Here is a 12,833-nt window from a genome sequence, read left to right on the forward strand (position 1 = left end):
GCTCCCCTGATGTAACTGCCCCGGGTCCTGCTCCCCCTCCGCCTCCTGAGGGTCCTCCCTGGCATTCCTCCCACAGGTTGTGCGGCCGTTCAAGACGTTCCTGCACACTGTGCAGAAGAACCAGCTGCTCATGACACCGTGCTCTGTGGGGAGGAATGGGGTCATCAAGTCCTTCATCAAGCACAACACCCCTCTGCGCGCCGATCCCAAGGTAAGCAAAGCTCCTGGAAGCTGGGATGTGATGGTCTGATGGGTGTCAGCTGATGTGAAAAGAAACTTTTTGACCCATCTTAAACAGCAGCCTCTGGTTACTTTACACTTACATGAAGTACACAAGACTGTGCTTAGTCAGCTTGCTAAAGGGCTCTAATTTGGACTCTGGGCTTTGTTGCTGTACCATTGCCCTGTGGTATTAGCTAGTAAGTGAGGAATGAAAACAGGGAAACGAAAATCAAGGGGATTTTGAATGCTGCAGTGGAGGTGTGTCTACAACCGAAGTCTCACGTCCAAAGTCTCCTTTCTAGGACTGTTCTGACAAATGTCTGAGCAAATGCCTCAAATCCAAACTGCTGATGGTCTGAGCCGTTTCAGACCTTTGAAGCAGGAAGAAGCAGGTCTCCTGAATGGGAGGCTGCTGGGTCAGAGGGACGAGTGTGCCAGTGTCCAAGTCCAGTGGGCATCAACATTAATGTTGTGTGACTGTTGCAACCAGCGGAGACAAATCCACTCCTGTGCTGTTTGCAGCTGGTGCCTTTGCCCTGCACACACCACAGTGATGTTCTCAGCATCACAGAGGGAGCCCCGTGCACCAAACAGAGCAGTTGTTTGGGTGGATGGGATCTGAGATCTGCTTCTAGATTTCCAAAGGGAGTTTTCACAGGACAGTTTGGTCCTAAATCATGATGGTTTAATTACATGGGCTGGACTTGCGGGAGGAATACTGCCTGCATCCACCCCTGATGGGCAGCCCTCGCTCTTCCTTACCTGCTTTTAACTGGGAAGAGAAGTCAGTGTACAAGGTACAAGGGTGTAGCTTCACAGATGCACCTAGGGCCATGTTGAGCACAGGCTGCTCATACTGCTGATACCCAGCATGTTTTCACTTGCAGGAGAGTGGGGAGAGAGAGGAGGGCATCCTGCAGGAACTGGTTTTCCTGCATCCAGCTTGTTTCTGGCAACCTGATACCAGAACCTTTTTGTTGCTTAAAGGTGTCAGGGTTGTGCTGCTGAGAGTCGTGCTGTGCTGCAGCAGAGAGGAGAGGTCTGTCAGCAGGGATTAGAGCAGGACTCCATCCTCAGCCTCATGGTGCTCCTCCTGATGCTGGTGTCTGTGCTGGCAGTGGTGCTAATGGGACGGGAGGGGATCTTCTGGCCAGTTTGTCCTGGATGTTCTATTTCAGGTTTCATTCCAGCACAGGCAGCTTCCCCTCAGGACTTTTTCCATGCGGGAGCCAGATGTAACTAAACAGCACCAGAGCAGGAAGATACAAGCATTAGTTTCAAATCAGCCAGCTCAGATGCTAATAGCACCAATCACTCACAGCGTGGAGCCCAGCACAAGGCAATCACTTGAACCTTTCACCGAGCTTATCAGTGGCTTTGTGCTGAGACCAGGCCTGTTGTAATTGGGCATCTGCAGTATCAAATCTGGCATTAAATTAGTTTATCTCGGTCTGCTTGCTGTACTGGACTGATGGCTGGATCGTGTTCTTCTAATGAGGGGGTTCTTAGGCTCAGTTAGCTGGACTGCTTAGCAGAAGGACAGGAATGCCCTGGGTTTGCCTGCCTGACAGGTGGGGCTTGAAAGGAGCTGTGAGCACTCCAGGTGGTGGTGGTTCACCATGAGAGGAAGCTTTGTGGGAGGCAGGGACAGCACCGGAGCTCTGACTTGGGGCAAGCAAGGTGTTTCCTAGAGCAGGCTCTGTCCCAGCACGCTGCAGGGAGTTGGCAGCACTGCCAAGCACCAGCACTGCCAAGCATCAGCACTGCTTTTCTGGTGGTTACCAGCACAAGCCTCAGTGCTGGCTGCCTGCAGTCCCTGGGGAAGCTGCCTGCAGTCCCTGGGGAAGCTGCCTGCAGTCCTTGGGGAAGCTGCCTGCAGTCCCTGCGGAAGCTGCCTGGCCTTCAGGAGCTGATGCTTCTTTTTCAGCTTCCCAGCTTCTCCGAGATTAACACCACAGCCTTGTTTTCCATTGCATCTGTTCCCAAGCGCACATGACCACATCACTGGCTACCTGGGCTCTGCTCCGGGGTTGCTGGCAGCATCCTTGGGTTCTGGCTGCAGTTCCTTGGTGTTATCTCCAGGCCCTTGCTTAACCTGGGCAAGGTGAGGTAGAAAGCAGCTCTGTCACAGGAGTATAATCTCATTTCACTCCACCTCAGGAAAAGGAGAGGCAGAAGCTGGAGACTCTGAGGAAGAAGCAGCAGGCTGAGCAGCTGAGGAAACAGAAGCTGGAGGAGGAAAAGAAACGGCGACTGGAAGAGGCCAAGCTGTGAGTGTTGGCTTTCTGCCCTGGCCGGGCTGCTCCCTGCGCCTGCAGGGCCCCAGGGCCAGGTCTCTCCTCCTGCACACACCGTGCAGGCAGCACAAGTTGCCTCGCTCTGCCTCCACAAAGTGTTTGCTCTTTTCTCCACTGGGAGGGCTAACGACAAGTGAAACCGTCCTGGCCGCTGCTTCTTGTCTCAGGTCCTCGGTCTTGGGGCTTAAAAGTACCCCTGGTGTTTAATGGTGCCGTATGAAGGCCCTGCTGCCCCCGAGCCGTGTCTGTGGGCTCGTGTGTGTGTAAGGAGCTCCGGTGGCTGGGCTGCAGGGCTGAGCCTGGGCTGTGTCCCGCAGGAAGCGCGAGGAGCGCCTGCGGAAGGTGCTGCAGGCCCGGGAGCGGGCAGAGCAGATGGAGGAGGAGAGGAAGAGGCGGATTGAGCAGAAGATAGCTCTGTTTGATGAGAAGACAGAGAAGGTAAGGCCCAGCGCACTGCAGAGTTCACTGGGGAGCACAGATGCTCTGCTGAGTGAGGTGATGCCACGCAAATGTGCCTTGTGGAGAGAGAGGAGCTGAGGCTGCTTGAGATCCAGAGAATGAGCTGGAGAATAGTGGGATAAAGAACGTTCCAGAAGCTGGGTGATTGAGTGGCTGCCTTGTCGTGGATACAGCAGCTGAAACCCTGATTTTCCAGAACTGTGATTCTCTAAATGGGCTTCATTAAGGCTCCGTTAGATGAGAGAACTTCCAGTAGCTAAAGCAGACTAATGGCCGTGAGGCTTGGTCTTGAAGCTGTTCTCCCATCTGACTAATAGAGGAAGAGGTGAAAATAAACCACTTCCTCCAGCCCCTCTCTGGGGTCTGAGACTTTGAGGCAATTTGCACATGCAAGCAGAGCAGTCCTTTGTCTGCTTCAATTATCTCCATCTGCTTTTCCTATTCACGGTTCTGAGAATACGTTGTGATGGCTTTTGTGGTATGAGGTGTAGAATGCGATACCCCAGCTCTTCCTGTGGCCATGGAAAAGGTCATTGCCCCAAGTATTGCCCTTTCAAATCAAGTGCAGGTCCCATTGGCTCCTGGTGGCAAAGGAAGAAGCTTTGGCCCCCTGAGGGGATGGGAGCTCTGCATCCTGCTGTGGTGCTCCCCAGGGACAGGGCAGTCTCACCCAAGGCCGGGTGCTCAGCTGGCTCCGTGTGTCTGTGTGTGTTTGTGTTGTAGGTGCGGGAGGAAAGGCTGGCAGAGGAGAAGATCAAAAAGAAAGCAGCTGCCAGGAAGATGGAGGAGGCAGAGGCCCGGCGCAGGCAGGAGGAGGAGGCCAGGAGACAGCGAGCCCTGCAGCAGGTCTGTGCTGGAGCCCCTCGTCCTGGTGCAGGTGGAATGGCCACAGCCCCTGCAACAGAGGGGCTAACAAGAGCCAGCTGAGTGCAGATCAGGGAGGTGCAGAGCCTCTGTCCTGGAAGCCCTCCACGGTGTTGTGCTTCCCACCTTTCCTGCCAGGGTGCTGTGAGCTGTCAGTGGTGACCCAGGTTCCTTCTCCAGTTCTGGACAGTCTCACTAAAGACCCTAATTTGTGATTGACAGGATGAAGATCTCTGCACTAGAAACCTGTGTCCCAGAGATGGGGCTGTGGTGGCCACCAGGCCCTTTGGGGTCCACTGTGGGCAGGGAGAGGCCAACACTGAAATAGCACCTCCCTTGAAAGCACTTGGGACTTCAGCCCCAAGTTGTTTCCCCACTGTGCAGCAATAGGAACTGGAGGCTCTGGGTTGAATAAGTTGCTCCTGCTCCTTTGTGCCAGAGCCAGTTCCTGTACACTGAGTAACTGCCTTGTTGGGCTTACCAGGAGGAGGAGGAACGTCGGCACAAAGAGCTAATGCAGAAGAGGAAGGAAGAGGAGCAGGAACGTGCCAGGAAGATTGCTGAGCAGAGACAGGCAGAACAGGAGAGGGAAAAGCAGTTGGCTGCAGAGAGAGAGCTGGAGAGGAAGAAGGAACAGGAGAGGATCCAGGCAGAAAAGTAAGACAACATCCACTCACGCACTGAATTCTGTGCTGGGGCTTTGAACAGCAGCAGGAACAGAGACACACTCGGGCAGTGAAGAGCTACTTTGTGCTCGCAGCACGATGTCCTGGTCCTGAGCTGCCAGAAGACATTCTGGGCTCAGTAATGCAGGAGCTCTGGTGGGAGCGCCCTGAAAAGCTGTGAGGAACCAAGGGGTTGGTGCAGGCTCGGGATGAGAGCGTGCCCCGGCCTGGTTGTGAGGGTAATGCTCTGCTTTGGCCCTCAGGCTCCGGGAGCAGGAGAAGGCTGCCCGCCTGAAGAAGGAGGTGCTGGCTGCTAAACTGAGACTCCAGAAGGAGCTGGAGAAGAAAGAAGTAAGTGCTCCCTCGCTGTGGATGGGCAGAGCCACGTGGATCTGACTGCAGGAGCTGTTCCTGCTGGGGGCAGCTCAGCTGTGCAGCTATTAAGAACCCTGATGGGTGCTGTGGCCCTACTGCATTTGAGCTGGGCAAAGGTGTCCCCCCGTCCCTCTGGGAGGCAGGCTGGCTCTCTTTGCATGGCATCACTGCTGGAGGAAAGGACAGGTGACACACACTGAACCGAAGGGAGGTTCTCAGCTTGTGTGTGCTGGGTGCATCTGTACCTCTCTTGGTAGCAAACAGTAACTGATGCCAGGCTCTCCAGAAGCTCCACCTCAGCTTCGTGTTTGTGCCACCCTCAGCAGAGCACAGGAGCAACCTCTGCCAGGTCTTCTGCAGCCCTGGGGCCAGCCCTCAGTAACTGAGCAGGAGGGTTTGCCTGATGGTGAAGGGGCAGTGCTGGTGCCTTGGCTGAGATCCCTGCTTCTGAGATCCCATCTCAGTCTCCCCTCTGGCAGGTTCAAGCCATTCCTCTTGGCCTGTCCCCACAGGCCCTTGGCCAAAGCCCCTCTCCAGGTTTCCTGTGGCCCCTTTAGGTATTGAAAAACTCCCCTGTAGCACAGATGGCAGCTGCTGTCAGTGCTGATACCCCGAAGACACAATTGGTGCAAAGCTCCTCAAAGCATGAGGTCACTGTTGTCAGAGGAAGGCAGCTCCTGCTCTGAAGTGGGAGTGTTGCTCTGTTTGTGCCACTTGCCGAGGAAAGCTCGGACCTCTGTGTTGGTTGTTTGCTGTCTGCTCCGTGCTCAACGTGCTCCTGAGCATCACCAGGGCAGAGACTTGCACTGAAATGCTTGGATATTCTTTTGGATATCAGAAATAATGCCCCCCCGGGTTAAGAGCATGGCTTGCTTGGTGCCTGGCTGCTTGGCTGACTTGTGGTGTTGGCTTCCCAGCAGGAAGAGCAGAGGCTGGCGGAGATGAAGAGGCAGGAGCAAGAACAGAAGAAGCTGGCAGAGAAGCAGCAGTCTGGCAAGGCAGCCCTAACACAGCAGCAGGTAACTCTGCTCCCCAGTGAGATTCCTTGTGGGATGACAGCAGGGAAGGAGCCCAGCCCTGACACTGCTCCAAGCACTTTGACCCTCTGCTTTTCCTGTCCCCTTTCGGTAGCAAAGGGATTCTGTAAACTGCTTTCCTGGTCACCTGAGGTTGACTCCTGCTGGTGTTGAGCATTTAAGTGGCTTTTGGGGAGTGAAAGGAGGGAAGGGAAGCAGCGGCAAGCGGTCCCCAGGGCTTCCCTGTCGGGATGAGGCAGCGGCTGTTGCGGTTTGCTGCTCCTGAAACCCTGAGCGAGCTGCGCAGGCAGAAGGAAGGGAGAGGATGGGAGTGGGTTTGCTGCTGAGGTTCAAGGTTGAAACCAGCCACGGGGTGGCAGCAGAGGCTGGGGAATAGCCTTGGGCTGGGGCCCTGCTGATGGACCCGGGGCCAAACCCGCCGCTGAGCGCGGAGGCTTCCCCACTGAAACCAACCCCCTGGGTCTTTATCTCCTTGCAAAGCTCCGTGTTGTGACCTTAAATGCAAGCCCAGCAAATCTGAGTTAATGTGAATGGACAGAAAGTCATCAGGAGCCTCCTGGGGGGGAGGAAAGCTCAGCCCGACTCCAGAGACGTGTCTCATGGGTGGTGAACCTTCGCCACCTGCATTTCTCAGTAATGCTCTCCCCATAAAAACGACAGCAGCTTGTCCCCCGCTTTGCAGGCGGGTTCTCCATGTGGTCATAACCAGTCATAGTGTTAAAGCTCAGAAGCTGCAGAGCATTGAGGGCCCACGGCTCAGCTCCAGCTCTGAGGATGTAACAGCTCCCTTCAAGCCTTGATTGAATGGAAGGGAACTTGGGTATATTGGAAGCATCCGTAGCCGGTGTGGTCACGTCCCACAGGGCTGATGGAGCAGCCTGGCCACACAGGAGGAGCAGTGCAATCCCTTCACTGCAGCAGGGCTTGGGGCGAGCTCTTGGTGAGAGCTTTGGAAGTGCCAGAGCCCAGGACTTGCAATTCCAGGGCAGCGCGGGGACACTGCGGTGTTTGCAGCGCTGGGAGCGATGCGGTGCTGCTGCCTCTGACAGCCGGGCACACGCTTGTCTTGCAGAACTCGCCTGCCTGCGCCTCCTACCAGATGACTCCACAGGGCCCCAAGTGTCCAAAGCCGCCCGTGGTGGCCTCGACCAGCTATGGGATGGATGTGAACAGTGATGACTCCACTGATGACGAAAGCCAGCCTCGCAAGCCCATCCCTGCCTGGGCCTCAAGTACGTGTTGGTACCTGTCCCAGAGCCTCCAAGCTTTGCTCCAGTGGGCAGTAAGAGCTGGTGTAAGAGCTGGAGCAGGTCCTCCTGGTGCATGCACTGGGTAAATGCAGTGGTCTCCAGCAGCATGGCTGGAGTGCAGAGCCAGGGGCTCTTCAGCCACGTGGGGATGATCTTACAGCAGTGTTGGGGAGCAAATGCTGTTTAAAACTGCCTTAAGGGGGCTGCTGGCTTGAAACACATGACTGTGAGCTGCTGCTCTGGCCTTGAGCCCGCTTTGACATTGGTTTGGCTTTAAAAAGCAAAGTTCTGCCAGATGGCAGGGACCAGGATCCAGACTGGGGTTGTTCTGGTTCTGAAATGCTCAATGCCATGATGTCACCTACCCCAGTGTAACTGAGAACCCTGGAATGGTTTTGGGTTGTGTTGAAGAAACCTTAAAGCTGCTCCAACTCCTGCCACGGGCAGGGACCCCTTCCACTGGAGCAGCTTGCTCCAAGCCCCTGTGTCCAACCTGGCCTTGAGCACTGCCAGGGATGGGGCAGCCACAGCTTCTCTGGGCACCCTGTGCCAGCGCCTCAGCACCCTCCCAGGGAAGAGCTTCTGCCTCAGAGCTCATCTCGGTCTCCCCTGTTTCAGTTTGAGCCCGCTCTGGGGACAGTACCGGTATGTGCATGGAGGGAGGGCTGCAGAGCCCTGTCTCTTGAAATCAATACACACAATATTCCCTCTCCGAGGGACCTGTGGTGAATCTCTTGGCTTGAACTGGGGCCAGGATTTGATGGTGGTGCGGCCCTTGCACAGGCTGCCCAAAGAAGGCTGGACAGAGCCTTGGGCGACATGGGCTGGTGTGAGGTGTCCCTGGCCATGGCAGGGGGTGGGACTGGGTGATTTAAGCTCCTTCCAACCCAAACCCGGTTGGGATTCTGTGATTTCTCCTGTCTGTGCTCCGGGCTCGATGAGGGGGGGCTGAGCAGGGCCGCGAGGGCTTCAGCTCCCCCTGTGCCCCGCTGCAGGGAGCCAGCTGAACCAGGCCGTGCTGCAGCTCTACTACAACCCGCCCAGCGTGGACGCCGTGTTCGGGACGATGCCGAGCCTGCAGCTCCAGGACATCTTCTACAAGAGCAAACCCCGGTACCTGCGGCGCACGAGCTCCGCCGTCTGGAACTCCCCCCCCTTCCCGCGGGCCAAGCCTGTGCTGGGGCTGCCCTACAGCGTCAAGAAGTACTGAGGGGCCCAGGTACGTGCTGCCGGCTCGGAGGGGAGCAGGCTTCCTCGTCAGTCTGTAAATCTTTAGGTGTTAGCGTTGAATAAATGTCAGCTCTTACTGGGCCTCCTGCATTTCCTCTCTTAGGCAAAGCTGGAAGTTTTGGGGAGATGCGGCCTTGGAAGGATGCATCTCCCCTTACCTTTAACTTTGGGCTGGCAAAGACCTAGACCTTTAGGTCATGAGTGCATCACTTAAAGCTTCATGTGATGCTCCCCCCTTCAGCCAAGCAGGCCTGGTAGGAGCTGCCAGCGGCAGACAGAGGTTATGTGTCTGTCCTGTGGCTGAAGGCAGAGTTCTTGTGCAGCTCAGAGCCACTGCACCCGTCTGGGGTGAAGCCAGGGCACTGCTGGTGTTCTCCAGGAGGTACCGGAGTTCAGTGTCTCCAGGGGATACCACCAGGAGTGGCCTCCTCCATCCTTGCAAATTGCAAAGCTGTGGTGTGGTTTCATCTCCCAGCTGCACGCCAGCCCCCAAGAGCCATCACATGCATGAGCTGCACTGGTGCTGGTGGTGCTGAGGGTTCTATTGACCCCTCTTTAGGTGCTGGGACAGGTGGGACCCCGGAGTGCTCACATCACCAGGGGTGCCTGGGGTCCAGTACCAGGCTCAGTTAGAAACTGTACAAACGTTCTGATTGTTCCTCTTCTTGAAACCCCCACTCTGTGCCCAGGGTTTGGTGTCAGGGATGCTTTTAACCCCAATCCCTCTTTCCCTTCCCACCCCTTGGCTCTTTCCTTTGTTCAGCATCAAGGCTGGTTTTATTTCTCGGCCTTTCCGCACTTCTCCTCAGTGCAGTGCCAAAGGGGCTGTTCCAGAGCAATTTCCTCCCAACAGCAGCACAGCAGCTCCCGAGAGCACTTCCTCTTTCAGCCCGTGCTTGTACACGTGGCACAGACACGAGCTCCTGCACAGCAGGAGCAGGGGGGTAGGACAGCACCCGCTCCCTGGGGCAGCTGCAGGGCATCACTGCCTGCTGTGGAATTCTGCAGCCTCCGTGGCTCTTCCCTCTGCTCCCTTTCTCTTGCCTCTTCATTTGCTCTAAAGGCTGCAGCCCCCGAGGACAGGCCCCTGTGTGTACGTACCCCTCATGTTAGATGTGTGTGAGCCCTCTGCGTGCAGCCCGGGCAGCTTGTGGGGGGGGTTGTACCTGGGGGTGCTGGGGTTGTTCCCCCACTCTCTGTGCATCCAGTTTTGTCCCTCACCATGAGCATGACCTGTTTGTAAGAAAGCTCCTGTGTCAAACGCTGTTGGAATGTCTGACCCTGATAAAAGTGACTTAAACCATCTCCTGTGTGGCCTCGTCGTAGCTCTGCGCTGGGAAGCACCTGCAGTGGTTGGGATCTGTCCTTTCGGGCTTCTTTTTGCTCTGTTTCCTGAAGATGGGAAAGTTCTGCCCATGGAGAACCTCGGAGCCCCTGGCACAGGGGGGAACGCTGCTGCTTTGGCAGCCCTGTGGAAGTCGCAGGGCGGGAGAGGGGCAGTTGGGCTGATGGTGCATCCCAGGGGCTCCGTGCTGAGGGATGGGCGCCCGGAGCTCCTCTGGAGCTGACCCTGGAACGGCCGAAAACAGCGGGGCTCCCGGCAGCAGCTGAAGCAGGAGCTCTGGTCATGGCGTGGGGCTGGAGCGCTGCTGGTGACGCTGTGGGGAGCAGCAGGGGCCGCACGCAGGGGTTCCAGGCTCAGGGGTTTAAGGGAGGTTTTCCCACTCGTGATTCCGGGCTTTTCCCCCTTTCTCACTGCTGTTTCCCTGGAGCTCTCGGTGCGCGTCCGCCCCGGCGCGGGGTGATGCTGGGAGCCGGGTCCTGGAGGCGCGGGGCTGGTGCGGTCCTGCCCGGGGCTGGGGTTCAGTCACGGTCACACGGGCAGGGCTCAAGCTGCTCCCGAGGGAGCACGGGCTCAGCACGGACCTGGGGCAGGCTCCTGGTTGTGGGCGCAGAGCCCTCACTGCCCCTGCCCTGCCCCTGCCCTGCCCCTGCCCTGCCCCTGCCCTGCCCCTGCCCTGCCCCTGCTCTGCCGTTCTGCCCCTCTCTAAGAGGTGACAATGGCAAGATCCGCCTGCCCCATCCCTGCAGCTCCTGCCCAGCGGAGACCTGGAATCATGGAAGGGTTTGGGTTGGAAGGGATTAATTAAGATCATCCAGTTCCAACCCCTGCCACGGGCAGGGATGCTTCCCCCTTGTCCATGTTGCCCAATGCTCTGCCCAGCCCGGCCTAGGCAATGCAGCAGGACAAGAATGAGGTGGTGTTTGCCAGATGTGAGCGTGGCCATCAGAGCACTTCACTGGAGTAGAGCACAGCCCGGTCTGCGTTGTCTTTTCCAGACCGACAGAGTTTCCCTGGAGCCACAGGGAACGGCTGGAGCCAAATGCCCCCAGTGAGAGGAATGGGATTGTTACTGCGTGGTGAACGTGCGATCCCGGAGCTGGTGCCCTGTGAGGGTGCTGAGGCGCTGGCACAGGGTGCCCAGAGAAGCTGTGGTGGCCCCATCCCTGGCAGTGCTCAAAGCCAGGCTGGACACAGGGGCTTGGAGCATACCAGCGTCTGTCCCATGGCTTAGTCCTGATCTTATCCTTTGATTGTCCAGGGATTACCATGAAATATTATCATTTACTAAATCGGATCCTCGTGCCCCGGTGGCGGCTGTTGCCAGCAGCAGGGAAACCAGAGGCTTTCAGGCACATCCCAGATGTCCGTAAGTAGCTTACGGTGAAAATCGGGATTAGAGTTCCCTGCCAAGGGGTTCAGATTTCCCAGTGGTTTCCCACCTCGGGGCCCGCCGGGGCTGTGCAGGGCCCCGGGAAGCTCGTTTGCATCCAAGAGCGTCTCCTGGGGGGGTTCTGCCTGTTCGGGCAGTGGGGACCGGAGCAGCTGCTCTGCTGCAGCCTCCCCTCGGAGCACCGGGACCTCAGCAGCGCTCGGCACGGGTTCATGCACCAGCCCCAGCGGGGGGGTCATGCCGGGCTGCGCGGCCATGGCAGGATGCGCTCCCTCCCACCCCAGGCCCTGCTGAGCTGCTGTCCCTCAGCGGGCCAATGTGAAATCCTCGCTCTCTCACAGCGGCACTCAGTGTCCTGTGTCTCACATCCAAGAACGTGGAAACAGCTCCCTCCCAGTGGGATCAGCTCCAGGGATGCAGAGATCAGGATGAGCTCCTGCCAGGGCAGCTGCTGGTGAAACCTGCCCGGAGCTCCCAGGCTGAACCCCTGGGGCTCACAGCTTGGAATCCGAGCTGGGAACAGGCAGAAGCAGGGACCAGCAGGGAACAGGGATCAGCAAGGACCAGGGACCAGCAAGGACCAGGGATCATCAGGAAATAGGGACCAGCAAGGACCAGGGACCAGCAGGAAATAGGGACCAGCAAGGACCAGGGACCAGCAGGAAATAGGGACCAGCAAGGACCAGGGACCAGCAGGAAATAGGGACCAGGAAGGAGCAGGGACCAGCAGGAAATAGGGACCAGCAAGGACCAGGGAGCAGCAGGAAATAGGGACCAGCAAAGACCAGGGCCCAGCAGGAAATAGGGACCAGCAGGAAACAGGGACCAGCAAGGACCAGGGACCAGCAGGAAATAGGGACCAGCAAGGACCAGGGACCAGCAGGAAATAGGGACCAGCAAGGACCAGGGACCAGCAGGAAATAGGGACCAGCAAGGACCAGGGACCAGCAGGAAATAGGGACCAGCAAGGACCAGGGACCAGCAGGAAATAGGGACCAGCAAGGACCAGGGACCAGCAGGAAATAGGGACCAGCAAAGACCAGGGCCCAGCAGGAAATAGGGCCCAGCAGGAAACAGGGCCCAGCAGGAAATAGGGACCAGCAAGGACCAGGGACCAGCCCGTGCCCTGCTGACCTGCACCACTGGAAGTCCTTCTGCTTTTCCCCCAAGGGGCAATGAGCTCCCAGCACAGCTTTGCCTCTCCCTGTGTCCTGTGGAACACGGTCTGGCTCTGCTCAGGAAGCATCACAGCCTTTTCCATGCGGAACAGAACCTGGTTTCTAAGCAACAGGAAAATAACCCCCCCTTTCCCCTTCTCTGGAATCCTCCACAACCACTTCACCCTCCAAACGGGACGGGGGGGACCTGCCCCATGTTTTACTGTGGTGCCAATGAAACCCTCCGCTGGCAATCAAGGGATGGCAAAAGCACCTGAGAGGTAAAGGTAAGCAAAGTGCAAGCACAGCCTCAAGGCCAGCACCGATCGGGCTCAGAACCCTCAACAGGGGATTAGGGATACTGACAGGGATCAATAGGACGGCAGGAAGATGTTTCTGCCGGATGCAGGCAGGTAACAGCATCACCCGCGAGCCCAGCAGCAGCATCCCGGGGCTGCCCCGGTGTGGGTCCTGCAGAGCAGAGTCCATCCATGCAGGAGGCACCTCCCGGCATCGCAGGGCTCTTCCCTAGGGAAGGCACC

At 57.4% G+C, this 12,833-nt stretch overlaps 1 protein-coding gene across 1 annotated transcript in view; it reads left to right on the forward strand.

Annotated features, from left to right (window-relative positions):
• Positions 1-8,475, forward strand: part of INCENP (inner centromere protein) — a 15,800-nt gene extending 7,325 nt beyond the window's left edge. Inside the window, exons 9-18 of the mRNA XM_057396647.1 lie at positions 77-211; positions 2,383-2,492; positions 2,837-2,957; positions 3,702-3,824; positions 4,327-4,499; positions 4,771-4,858; positions 5,800-5,901; positions 6,102-6,113; positions 6,992-7,151; positions 8,165-8,475. Coding sequence (XP_057252630.1) covers positions 77-211; positions 2,383-2,492; positions 2,837-2,957; positions 3,702-3,824; positions 4,327-4,499; positions 4,771-4,858; positions 5,800-5,901; positions 6,102-6,113; positions 6,992-7,151; positions 8,165-8,379 — 1,239 coding nt within the window. The 3' untranslated portion in view covers positions 8,380-8,475. The remainder of the gene's footprint in view (positions 1-76; positions 212-2,382; positions 2,493-2,836; positions 2,958-3,701; positions 3,825-4,326; positions 4,500-4,770; positions 4,859-5,799; positions 5,902-6,101; positions 6,114-6,991; positions 7,152-8,164) is intronic.
• The last annotated feature ends 4,358 nt before the right edge of the window (positions 8,476-12,833 follow it).

Source organism: Pezoporus wallicus, unplaced genomic scaffold (genome assembly GCF_028554395.1).
Source record: "Pezoporus wallicus isolate ANWC-B61680 ecotype Strahan unplaced genomic scaffold, APGP_CSIRO_Pwel_v1 contig_14128, whole genome shotgun sequence".
Classification (NCBI taxonomy): Eukaryota; Metazoa; Chordata; class Aves; order Psittaciformes; family Psittacidae; genus Pezoporus; species Pezoporus wallicus.